At 38.3% G+C, this 13,799-nt stretch overlaps 1 protein-coding gene across 1 annotated transcript; it reads right to left on the bottom strand.

Annotated features, from left to right (window-relative positions):
• Nucleotides 1-910: 910 nt before the first annotated feature.
• LOC306852598 (uncharacterized protein) lies at nucleotides 911-10,639 on the bottom strand. The gene is made up of 2 exons (XM_079389572.1): nucleotides 10,283-10,639; nucleotides 911-4,008 (listed from the first exon to the last, which is right to left on the bottom strand). Exons 1-2 carry the CDS (start codon nucleotides 10,419-10,421, stop codon nucleotides 2,453-2,455), a joined length of 1,695 nt encoding a protein of 564 aa, XP_079245698.1. The 5' UTR covers nucleotides 10,422-10,639; the 3' UTR covers nucleotides 911-2,452.
• Nucleotides 10,640-13,799: the final 3,160 nt, after the last annotated feature.

The raw sequence follows: 13,799 nt of genomic DNA, 5'->3' as shown, positions 1-13,799 counted from the left end.
GCTTCATTACACCAGTTTCCGTTGTCTATTTGTTTTTTCACATCACACTTTGCTAACTCTGTGACACATTAGTATTATACGAATCTCAACGGTTCTTCTCTTAAACACCCAATCCAATTTTATATGCAAATACCTTGTTAGAAGACAAAGGATTGTGAAGTTTCCCTGTGTGTTAGCATGTCTTAGAATAGATTAAGTGTTTAATGTACTTAATACAGTCTTGTTTGTTTCACACTCAAGGTTGTTTGTATATATATATATATATATATATATATATATATATATATATTAATACAATGAAGAAACTTGGACATCATTGCGTGGCGTCTTTGCAAAAAGGGTTTTCACCAGGTTGTTGATTGGCTAGCTGGAAGTTACATCGAAGTGACGTCTTGGGCATTGGCTGAAGGATGGTGTGGAGTCATGCACGCTGGTTGAAGTTTTAAGGTTGGTGCAGACAACGTCTGACAAAACATAACATTGGACATTAAACTCTCAATGGGAAAAGAAAAGAAACTGAATTTTAATTAGAAGAAAGAAAGATCTGGATGGATTTTCTTCTCAGGGTGGTTTAGTAGTGTGCAGGCCAAAGCACACTGGAAGTGGAGTGCTAGAAGAATGCAAAAAGCAGTGTCAAAAAGGCAAAATTTGTTGGTGTCCTGAGTTTGTAAACTCATCTGTTGGACACATCTCAAATGGTGTCTTGACCAATTTGGGGGTTGCTGTTTCACCTCCCAATACACAAATCAATGTGTTATCTTATTAGTCACATAGTCCGACTTTCCTCACTCTTGCAAAGTATAATTTAGACATGATTTTTATAAGAAGAATGAGATACGTTTTACAAAGAATATACTGATATCACCATCTTGGGACAGAATTCTCAAAGAAACATACCAAACATGAATATAAACCTATGAACTATTTAATAGTTATTAAAAATGACATACACAATCAGTGATTAGAACATAAGTCAAATGTGTGGGTTACATACATGAACTGAAGTTATGCAATGGAATGATATTTGTTCATAAGTCCTTTTAGCATATATTGTATATGTTGGTTGATCTGATGCATTTAATCATGTAAAGACTGGGATCTGATTTATGATCATCCTTGTTAACTTGGGCTTCTTTGTGGAATTCAGCTCTTTGCGTTTCAACAATGTTCTGTTTGAAACTTAAATTGTCTGATTTGCTCTGATACGCTACATTGTTGATATAATGAATAATAAGGTCATCAGATGCAAAATTCACTTTTACATGTTGCTTGAACTGAAATGTGTCCTGGCACCACCACCGTATAATGATAGGAATCCACCCAGTGCTTTTTTTTTTTTTTTTATCCCCATAAATCATAACCCCTTTCTCAGATCAAGCAGTTTACAAATTCTTGGCTGTGTGACATCACAAAGACCCAGGCCACTCCCATGATTGTTGATTGACACTAGCGTTTTACATCAGACCCGCCCTGAGTGAGCTGTCATCAGTCTACCATTGTTTCCACCACACTGTAAATAAAAATAAAAGTTGAGCCAATTAAAAATTTTAAGGCAACCAGCTTCAGCAGATTTTTTAGTTCTCAACTTGTTGTTTTAGGTTTATACAACAAAAAGTTGAGAATCTCCTACAAAAATAAGTTGAGAGAACTTAAAATCTGCTGAAGCTGGTTGCCTTAAAATTGTAAGTTGGCTCAACTTTTTTTTTTTTTTACAGTGCAGATCAGGAGTTGACAAGAATGTCTCCTAAGCGATTGAGTAGTTGTTATTGGATGTAACGAACTGCATGATTCTTATTGTATATTTCTGCCAGTCACCACGATAATAACCTATGCCTAAATGTAATATAGAAACTTATTTTCTGTAAAGCTGCTTTGCAACGATTGGTATCGTGAAAAGCACTCTACAAATAAATTGAATTGAACTGAATGTAAATATTAACACAGCAGTTGTCATTTACGCTTGACATCTGAGCTGCTGAAGATGCAGTGGCTTGATTTTGGTTTTGAAGGGAATGTGCCCCCAATCTACCTAAATCCATCTATGTTCACACAAATCATTTGTGATTCAGCTTCACCGACAGAAGAAGTATATAAGGTTTTTTTAATGAATCTTTGCAAATCGCCTTTCATAATAATGTGTTAGTTAGCAAGTTCTGCGGCTAAAGTCTCACGAGAGTGGCTTGTAGCCCCACTAAACCGAGAGGCAGGGTGAACACAGCTCATTAGCATTTAAAGGAACATCCACCGAATCAGCTGTGACACGAAAAATTGTGTTGTTTTACACTACAATTGAGACATTTTAGCCAAAGCATGTTATAAACTTTTTATTAAGACCCTAAAGAATCATATCATCTTTGTGGAAAATGGGCATCCGATGACCCCTTTTACATGTTGAGTCTAAGGTATCCTTTACACACAAAAGACTTTCCACATTGAGAGCAGGTGAAAGGCTTTATGAAGTGTGAGTTAGCAAATGATCATTAAGGTCTCCTTTCTGTGTAAATGTCTTTCCACACTGAGAGCAGGTGAACGGCTTTTTCCCAGTATGAATTAACATGTGCCTCTTAAGGTTTGATTTATGTTTAAAACTCTTTCCACACTGAGAGCAGCTGAAAGGCTTTTCTGAGGAGTGAGTTAACAAATGATAATTAAGGTCTCCTTTCTGTGTAAAAGACTTTCCACACTGAGAGCAGCTGAAAGGCTTTTTCCCAGTATGAATTGACATGTGCTTCCTCAGGCTTCCTTTACATATGAAACTGCTTCCACACTTTGAGCAGATGAAAGGCTTTATTCCAGCATGAATTGACATGTGAATCTTATGGTATCCTTTACTTGTGAAACTCTTTCCACACTGAGAGCAGGTGAACGGCTTTATCCCAGTATGAATTAACATGTGGCTCTTAAGGTTTGATTTATATTTAAAACTTTTTCCACACTGAGAGCAGCTGAAAGGCTTTTCTGAAGTGTGAGTCACCAAATGACAATTAAGGTCTCCTTTCTGTGTAAAACTCTTTCCACACTGAGAGCAGCTGAAAGGCTTTTTCCCAGTATGAATTAACATGTGCTTCCTCAGGATTCCTTTACATATGAAACTCTTTCCACACTGTGAGCAGGTAAACGGCTTTATTCCAGCATGAGTTGACATGTGAATCTTAAGGTATCCTTTACTTGTGAAACTCTTTCCACACTGAGAGCAGCTGAAAGGCTTTTTCCCAGTATGAATTACCATGTGATGCCTCAGGCTTCCTTTACATGTGAAACTCTTTCCACACTGTGAGCAGGGAAACGGCTTTAGTCCAGCATGAGTTGACATGTGAATCTTAAGGTTTCCTTTACTTGTGAAACTCTTCCCACACTGAGAGCAGATGAAAGGCTTTTCTGAAAAGTGAGTTACAAAATGATTCTCAAGGTTTCCTTTCTGTGTGAAACTCTTTCCACACTGAGAGCAGGTAAAAGGCTTTATTCCAGCATGAATTAACATGTGCTTCTCGAGGCTTGCTTTACGTGTGAAAGTGTTTCCACACTGAGAGCAGCTGAAAGGCTTTTCTGAAGAGTGAGTTAGCAAATGATTCTTAAGGTGTACTTTCTGTGTAAAACTCTTTCCACACTGAGAGCAGGGAAAAGGCTTTAATCCAGCATGAATTAACATGTGATCCTTAAGGTGTACTTTCTGGGTAAAACTCTTTCCACACTGAGAGCAGGTGAAAGGCTTTATTCCAGCATGAATTAACATGTGATCCTTAAGGCTTTTGTTACATGTGAAAGTGTTTCCGCATTGAGAGCAGCTGAAAGGCTTTTCCCCAGTATGGACTCTCATGTGTTTCGTAAGGCTTCCTTTCTGTTTGAAAGTCTTTCCACACTCTGAGCAGCTGAAAGGCCTTTTGGCGTCTGTTATTTGAATGCTGCAACTCGCTGATTTTTCTCCATTGGCATCATGATCTTTCTGACAATGATGTTTCTCCTCCACTTCATTCAGATCTTGACTTTCTTTTTTAATTATCATCAGGCCTAAAATTGAATCAATATAAAGATGAAAATCAATTGGTACATTTGAAAAATGAAAGGATTACATATTTGTGTAGGCTTGCTGCTATAGACGGTGTTGGCGTGATACCGGTGTTAAGCCGCAACACCGGTTACGTCACTTGCCCACCACTGTTCTCCCACCTTTGTTTTGATTTTTTTATAGTAATAAAAATCATTTATTTCAGTGAGAGAACAGATACTACACTTAAAACTGAATGTGGCTGCTCAATGCAGCACACCAAATGAACGACATTCATGCATCACAGATCAGATTTCATTTATCACATGAGGTGAGACAGACAAGAAGATGGCGAGTTTCAAAATGAAATGTAAAAGCACCCATTTTAAAATATTTTGGATTTTGAAAAGCCTGTTGACAATTCATTTATTGTGATATTGGAAAGGTTTTTTTTTTTTACAAACCGAAGATATGTTGGGGCATTTTTTTTTTTTTTTTTGAATGAAATAAACTAAAAGACTTTCAAAATCACATGAGCCAATATTTTATTCACAATAGAACAGATAACATAAATGTTTAAACTGAGAAACTTTACACTTTTATAAACTAAATGAGCTCATTTCAAATTTGATGCCTGCTGCAGGTCTCAAAAAAGTTGGCACGGGGGAAACAGTGTTGAAAAAGCAAGACATTTTGAATAGATTCAGCTGGGAGAACATCTAGCAACTAACTAAGTTGATTAGATATATGATGATTAGCTATAAAAGGGATATCTTAGAGAGGCAGAGTTTCTCAGAAGTAAAGATGGGCAGAGGCTCTCCAATCTGTGAAAGAGTCTGTAAAAAGATTGTGGAATACTTTCCTCAAAACAACGTTTCTCAACGTCAAATTGCAAAGGCTTTGCAGATCTCATCATCTGCAGTGCATCACCATCTGCAGTGCATCACATCATCAAAAGATTCAGAGAAACTGGAGAAATCTCTGTGTGTAAGGGACAAGGCCGAAGACCTTTGACGGATGCCCAAATTTGACATTCCTTTTGGAAATCATGGACGCCGTGTCCTCTGGGCTAAAGAGGAGGGAGACCTTCCAGCGTGTCATCAGCGGTCAGTTCAAAAGCAACATCTCTGATGGTATGGGGGTGCATAAATGCATACAGTATGGGCAGCTTGCATGTTTTGGAAGGCACTATGAATGCTGAAAGATATATAAAGGTTTTAGAAGAACATATGCTCCTCTCCGAACTGCGCTCCCAAGCATTCATCTAGCGAATCTCCGATCCCTTCCTAACAAAATGGATGAACTACTTCTCCTCACCCACACAAATAAGGACTTTTCAAACTCTGCTGCATTGTGCTTCACTGAAACCTGGCTGAGTGAAAACATCCCGGATAACATGCTTCATTTGCCGGGATATGCCGCATCACGGAGCTAACGGGGAAAACGAGAGGTGGTGGACTATGTTTCTACATAAATGAAGGTTGGTGTTCAGATGTAACAACTCTGAAGAAGATGTGTTCTCCTAATTTGGAGGCCTTCTTCATAAACTGTAAGCCGTTCTATTCACCCCGAGAGTTTTCCTCCTTCATTCTCGTGAATGTGTACGTGCCTCCGGACGCGTGCGTGAGCACCGCGATGCAACAGCTGGCCGAACAAATATCTGAAACAGAGCAAAGGTATCCGGACTCTTTTTTAATCATTCTTGGAGATTTTAATAAAGCAAATCTCTCCCGCGAACTGCCAAAATACAGACAGCGCGTTACATGTCCCACCAGAGACAGTAATATATTGGATTATTGTTACACAATAATTAAAGATGCATATTACTCTGTCCCACGGGCAGCTCTGGGGCTCTCTGATCACTGTTTGGTTCATCTCATACCGACCTATAGGTAAAAACTCAAATCTTCTAAGCCTGTATTAAGAACTGTTAAGAGATGGACTAATGAAGCAGAGCAAGATTTAAAAGCTTGTTTTGACCTCACTGATTGGAGTGTTTTTGAAGCCGCTGCCACCGATCTGGATGAACTCACAGAGACTGTAACATCATATATCAGTTTCTGTGAGGATATATGCATCCACACCAGGACATTCTTATCATTCAATAATGATAAACCGTGGTTTACTGGGAAACTCAAACAGCTTCGTCAGGCCAAAGAGGACGCTTACAGAAGTGGGGATAAAATCTTGTATAACCAGGCCAGGAACAGACTAACAAAGGAGATCAGAGTGGCTAAAAAGAACTACTCTGAGAAGTTGAAAAAAGAACTTTCAGCCAAAGATCCGGCGTCGGTATGGACTGGTCTGAGGAACATCACCATGTACAAGACACCACCCCCACAGTCTGTGGAGAACCAACAACTGGCTGACGATCTCAATGTGTTTTACTGCAGATTTGAAAAGGCCAGACTGACACCCAGCACCCGCTCTGATCTGCACTTCACACATTCACCCTCCCCCCCCCTGCAACCCCCCTTACTCCCTCCCCCACCATTCTACCTGCGTTTAGAGGATGTGAACCGGGTCTTCAGAAAACAGAAATCTAGGAAAGCCTCAGGACCAGACGGTATTTCACCTGCCTGTCTAAAAGTCTGTGCTGACCAATTGGCCCCCATCTTTACACAAATCTTCAACAGATCTCTGGAGCTGTGTGAAGTTCCCTGCTGCTTCAAACGCTCCACCATCATTCCCGTCCCCAAAAAGCCCAAAATCACTGGACTTAATGACTACAGACCTGTCGCACTCACGTCTGTGGTCATGAAGTCACTTGAGAGACTGGTCCTGGCCTACCTGAAGGACATCACTAGACCCTTGCTGGATCCTCTTCAGTTTGCCTATAGAGCAAACAGGTCTGTGGATGACGCTGTCAATATGGGACTGCATTACATCCTGCAACACCTCGACAAACCTGGGAATTATGCAAGGATCTTATTTGTGGACTTCAGCTCGGCCTTCAATACCATCATACCTGACCTTCTCTCAGACAAACTGAGACAGCTCTCTGTACCCTCCTCCATCTGTCAGTGGATCACCAGCTTCCTGACAGACAGGCAGCAGCTAGTGAGGCTGGGCAAACTCGCATCCAGGACTCTCACCATCAGCACTGGCACCCCTCAGGGTTGTGTTCTCTCCCCACTGCTCTTCTCCCTCTACACGAATGACTGCACATCAAAGGACCCCTCTGTCAAGCTTCTGAAGTTTGCGGACGACACTACAGTCATAGGCCTCATCAAGGACGGTGACGAGTCTGCTTACAGACAGGAGGTTAAGGAGCTGGCTGTCTGGTGCAGTCTTAACAACCTGGAGCTGAACACGCTCAAAACTGTGGAGATGATAGTGGACTTCAGGAGAAACCCCCCTGCTCTCCCCCCACTCACCATCATGAACAGCACTGTGACTTCAGTAGAGTCATTCAGATTCCTGGGCACCACCATCTCCCAGGACCTGAAGTGGGACAATCACATTGACTATTGCGAAAAAGGCCAAGCAGAGGCTGTATTTCCTCCGCCAGCTAAGGAAGTTCAACCTGCCTCAGGAGCTGCTGAAACAGTTCTACTCTGCAATCATCGAGTCTGTCCTATGTTCTTCTATAACTGTTTGGTTTGGTTCAGCTACCAAAACAGACATCAGAAGACTACAACGGACAGTTAGGACTGCTGAGAGAATTATCGGTGCCCCTCTGCCCAGCCTCCAAGAACTTTACACCTCCAGAGTGAGGAAAAGGGCTAAGAAAGTCACTCTGGACCCCTCACACCCAGCTCACTCTCTCTTTGTACTGTTGCCCTCTGGCCGGCGCTACAGATCACTGAGCACCAGAACAGCCAGACACAAGAACAGTTTTTTCCCCCAGGCCGTATCCTACCTGAACAACACATAACACACCCCGGTACTGTACATCTGTAAATAACTCATCAAACCTTCATCTGTACATAGGACACATGCACATTCACAGTTCTGTCTATGGTCATGTCTCTTTTCTGTATATTTTTGTTTTTATTACTATTGTTATTCTTAATTATTGTATATTCTCTTCATTAGTGTTCTTTATCACCTTAATTATATGTTGTCTGCACTATGTTTGTACTTTCTGTACTGGAAGCTCATAACACCAAGACAAATTCCTTGTGTGTGCAAACACACTTGGCAATAAAGCTCTTTCTGATTCTGATTCCAGGCGACGTGCATTTCAGCAGGGCAATGCAAAACCACATACTGCAGCTATTACAACTGCATGTAGTAGAAGAGTCCGGGTGCTGAACTGACCTGCCTACAGTCCAGATCTTTCACTAGGGATGGGCGATATATCGCATCTGGTTGCATGTGCATCTCGTCAGTAAAGCCGGTTCCTTGATTAGCGCTAAATCTCCATCACCTGTTTTCAAATGGAGCGGCATTTAATACACGGAGCCGTAGTTCACTGACAAGCTACGCAATATCGCTTTCATTATTGCAGATATATCGCCTTCGACAATGAACGCAAATTGCGTAGCTTGTCAGTGAACTACGGCTCCCATGCAAACATGCCCCCGTCCCAACTTTATCTGTAGCAGGCATCAAATTTGAAATGAGCTCATTTTGTGCATAATTGCTAAATTTATCAGTTTAAACATTTGTTATGTTATCTATGTTCTACTGTGAATAAAATATTGGCTCATGTGTTTTGAAGTCTTTTAGTTTTCATTTTATTCAAATTTAAAAAAAGTCCCAACATTTCCAGAGCTCAGGTTGTAAATATTCATTTAATTTATTAACTTCCACAGTGTTTGCAGATTTTGATTTTATTTAAACTCTGTAATTTTTTTTTTTTCATCAATGTTGTATGCCGTCCGTGCCTCCAAACGTTCTTATTTGTTTTGCTAAACTTTCTACCTTTCATAATAATTATTTGTTCCACAGTCTTTAGGCTCCTGATTTTCAGTTATTTAAACTTTGTGTAAGTCATATGTTATTAGGCATATTGCATGGTGTATTTTTATTCATTTTGTTAATAAAAGTTCTATGTTCTACATTGTATTTTGTTGTTGCTTTTTTTTTTTTTTTATCACAATAAATAGCATAAGTCAACAGGCTTTTCAAAATACAAAATTTTAAAACAGGTGCTTTTACGTTTTGTTTTGAAACACTTCCTCCATCGTCTAGTCTGTCTCACCTCACTATTGTTGATGCTTGAATCGAATTCAAGCAATTGATGCCGAATTGCCGCTAATTTAAAAGTGTAAGTAAAATGCACAAGGTGCTTTTACAAGCTATTTAAACCGAAGGACACAGGAAAAGAGGGAAACTCCATCGATTATATTCATGCTATTAGGAGAAAGAATGGTTAGTTTGGTCACTGGCTTGATTTACGCACACACACACACACACACTGAACAATTTTGAGACAAATAAAATCTGACTGAATTTGAACAATTACACATCAGAAATCACTGATTACACATCAGACATTAGAATAAACAAGTTTACTTCCATGTTGTGACAATGCTGTCAGGTATATGTAACCCTGGAGCACAAAACCAGTCATAAGGGTAAATTTTTGTAAATTGAGATGTATGCATAATCTGAAATCTTAATGGTTTGTTAGGATAGGACAATATTTGGCCAAGATACAGCTATTTGGAATATATCTGGAATCTGAGGGTGGAAAAAAATTATAATTTAAAAATATTGAGAAAATCGCCTTTAAAGTAGTTCAAATTAAGTTTTTAGCACTGCTTATTACTAATCAAAAATGAAGTTTTGATATAGGACAATTACAAAATATCTTCATGGAACATGACCTTTACTTAATACTCTAACGATTTTTGGCATAAAAGAAAAACTGATAATTTTGACCCATTCAATGTATTTTTTGGCCATTTCTACAAATATACCTGTGCTACTTATGACTGCTTTTGTGCTCCAGGGTCAAATATATCTTACAGAAAAAGCCTGTTTGCATTTTTGCAAAGCCTGCTGCAAAACTGTTACTGATTTACAGTGAAATGTACTGAACAAGCAAATAATGCTCCACTGAGACATTCACGATGGTTGACATATAACCACAGTCCTATAGCGACTTTACTAAAACACTGGATTCTACTGAATAAAAACACATTCAGTCTCACACGGTCCGAGTTCAACGCAGTTTCACGATTACAAAACGCAAAAATAAAGGCTAATTAAAGTAATAATTAAACATCCACAGTTTCCAGTCACATTTCCATTAGAACTTTGAAAGTTAAGGTCTTATTTTTACATAAAGGATCTGTGGATGTACCACAAACAGACATTAAAGATGAATGAAGAATAAACACCAACCTCCTTGTTCCTCGTGTTTTATTCTCGAGGTTTCTGGTTCCTCGTGTTTTATTCTCGAGGTTTCTGGTTCCTCGTGTTTTATTCTCGAGGGTTCTGGTTCAATCATGTTCTCCTCACTCTCTTCTTTAACAAACACCATCTTCACAGCAGATCTCAGTTCAGATGATACTCCTCCAGATATTCCTGCTTGATTCAACACTTAAATATTACAGGCACTTACTGACCTGATCCAAAAACTGTATTTCTCTATTTACAGAAACAACATTTCTAACGTTTGTATTAAAGCAGCATCACGACAAAACAACAGAGAGCATGGTGAAACCAATCTTCTTCCTCTGAGGTTTGATGGTGTTCGGCAAACAAACATGTGTTTTAGCGCCCCCCGCTGGACTGGAGTGAAGCGGCGAGAGGAGGGAAATAATACGGGGAAGGTGCGCTGATTTGTTTCCTTAAAAAAAGCCGATCAACAAACTGATTGGTAGTAGAGAAAAATAAGAGAAGTCAAATATTTCAGGTCCCTAATGGTTAAGAGCCATTCCACAGAATAGTTGCTATTTGCTTCCAAAACTTAATACATATACTGTACCTAAATATTTGAGACAGTCCTATTGGTGCATTAGTATGCTCCAGCTTAAATGTAGACCATGAAATATGGAAAATTCATAGAAAAAAAAACACACCATAATTAATGATACACATTGTAAATTTAACAAAACTGTGATGCTTTATACATGAACATTTTCAGTTTGCACTTTGAAATCACAGAAAGATCAAATAAGTAGTACAATTTGGCCAAAGTTGGCTGAAACTACACAAAATGCTACCCTGCCCCCTTTCATTTTTAATAATGCCAAAAATGGACAACTCTACAATAGATTAATTACAGCTCAATATCAGCCTAAAATATGACACAGTGCATCGTTACTCATTAAGGTGACCAGACATGCCACTTCTTGGGGACATGGACTTTGATGTCATAAGGTTAGGACATGGACTTTGATGCTCCACAGTGACGGGCCTGAATGACTATCGACCCATAGCCCAATCGACCTCATGTGACACACAGCAGACACAACAGCACTTATATTTTGTTTATTTTTTCATTTTTATTTGAAACATTCCCAAACGCTTTAACTATATCATGAAATATCTTGATTCTCACCTTTATATATTATGTTGATCTATGGGGGGCAATGCTCAAGTAACCTAATAATGTAAACTATTAATAAAAACCAGTCTGTTTATGGGTGTTATGACATAAAATAATTTTAATACGACTGACTTTATATTTTATGTGAATTTAATATTGGAAGTTAATGTGAATAAAAACATTGCAAGTTAGGATACTAACTTTCATTGTACAGAAACAGAGCATTTACTACATTATCAAAGACCAATTTGACTGACAGTCTAGTTCAAGCACTCTCAAAAACTACCATTAAAATCACTGAAGCTGTTTACACTATTAAATATCTTACAGATTCGTACACACATTTGCACTTTGTTGTTTCTGACAAGAGAATTCACCAGAAAGAGGTATTCAGTCAGAAAGCGAGTAAAGAAAACACCGCATTTTAGCGATGTCTCATCTGAACGCCTCTGATTGGTCATTGCATTCATAAGCTCAACAGAATCGTGTGTGATTGGTTATAATGTGCAGTGCTGTAAAAATGTCTGTTTCTGGCTCAGTGCCAGCCAGCGAATGCAGAATTGTATCAAATATAGTAAATATTAATTGGCTATTTTTTGTCTTTTGAAAGCTGCATTCAAAATCCACTTGGCTCAAAAATCTGAGGTGGCACGATGAATGGGCATGATGCCTCTGCACATACTTAAGTGCGGACGACGCTCACTGTGTTTTCATCTTCTGCCGTCTCTATATGATCTATATCTCCAGCTGCTCTCAGAGTCATTTCATTAGCATTTTATCGTTTCATTTAAGAAAACTATCGTCTTATAACATGATACACAGCAGCTGCAAGTTCCTCATGGAAACCCGTCAAAATAAAAGTTTAGTTTAATGTTAAGAAACTGTCAAAATATACGACTCAATGCTACTACTAATAAATATTAATAAATCTTTATTTTTAATGGAATAATCACATTTTTTTTCTTTTTAATTTTAACAGTAAAACTCTGCTGTGCAGCACTTTGTTTGCCAAAAAATAAGAGAGTTTAATTTATTAGATTAGGATAAATTAAATGAATGTTTTATACCTTCATCTGTTTACCAGAAAAATTAAGAAGAACATTTTATAGCGCCCTATTATTGTTTAAGAAAGGACCCTATTAAAAAAAAAAAAAAAAAGAATAGGTTTAAAATACAGGCCTGTGGTTCTTAATTTTTGTTGTTAATTCACCATTTGTAAACTTATGTGTACTGTTAATTTCTTAGAAATATCAATAGCTTTTGTATATAAACTATATTCACTGAATGTAAAAAAAAAAAAAAAAAAAAAAAAATCAAGATTTGAATCGAGAGCTTGCGAATTGAAATCGAATTGAAATGGGACATCTGGATCGATACCCAGCCCTAATTTTAATGCATATTCTGTATTTGGGGGGGGGGGGGTGTATTGGCACAGTGGTTAACCAGGAAAATTAAAAATGGCACATCATGCCGAAAAGGTTGCAGAGCTCCCCTGTTAGAGAGCAACAAATAAATTAGCTTAAAACATGAAACTGGGATCAGAATCAACCATCAGCATCGGAATGCCTGTATTAATTTTTTTTAAAAAATTTTTAAATTTTTTTTTTAATCCAATCAAAATGCTTGCAGTTTTGCTTTTTAAAGAGCCCAAAAGCTAAGCAAAAGGGGTTAGTTCTGTTGAATATGACTCATCTGATTTACAGGTTCATCTAAAAAAATTTGAATATTGTGAAAAACTTTCATATATTTTAGATTCATTACATGTATTAGAACACTTTAAACACTTTAAACCTATAAACCTATAAAAAACACTATAAACCTATACGCAACTAGCCTACTGACAGATTTAACTATAAGTATACTATATATAAGTATTTACCCTATACAAACTAAAAGAATAAAGGATAAAAAAATACAAACTATACGAATGCTTCACATAAATATTTACCCTATACAAACTAAAAAATAGAAGATAAAAAATACAAACTATACAAATGCTTCACAAATACTGTACATGTGCAAAGAGAGACATTTGAGTCAAGCAGCTGGTTGGGGAACAGTGCAGGATGATTTGTAGTGCATGAGCATGTAAACATACATATATTTACATAGTCTTTTGTGGGATTGTGTACCCGCAGCAGTGTGTGTAAAGTGTCTAGTGCACATAGAGGAGAGTGTGTTACTACAGGTGGTTTGTACAGGCCCACTCACCTGTGTGTAGCACACTTCGAATTGCACAAAAAAAAGTTCCATACAGTTTTTTATTTGGTGTGGTGAAGTGGGGGGGTGGTCCATGTTCAGGAGGTAGGGGTTTGCATGGGGTTTCAGAGGGGGGCGGGGTGGTTTGAGTTCAGGGCTCTCACAGCC

Source organism: Barbus barbus (assembly GCF_936440315.1).
Source record: "Barbus barbus genome assembly, chromosome: 3".
Taxonomy (NCBI): Eukaryota; Metazoa; Chordata; class Actinopteri; order Cypriniformes; family Cyprinidae; genus Barbus; species Barbus barbus.
The sequence above is the reverse complement of the archived record's forward strand: the minus strand, read 5'-3'. Positions and strand labels throughout refer to the sequence as shown.

What these genes read in the sequence shown, in the direction of transcription:
- LOC306852598 (XM_079389572.1), bottom strand. Translation starts at nt 10,421, where the DNA reads ATGGTGTTTGTTAAAGAAGAGAGTGAGGAGAACATGATTGAACCAGAA. An exon ending in AAAACACGAGGAACAAGGAG is followed by an intron (nt 4,009 to 10,282) that starts GTTGGTGTTTAT and finishes ATTCAATTTTAG; the next exon opens with GCCTGATGATAATTAAAAAA.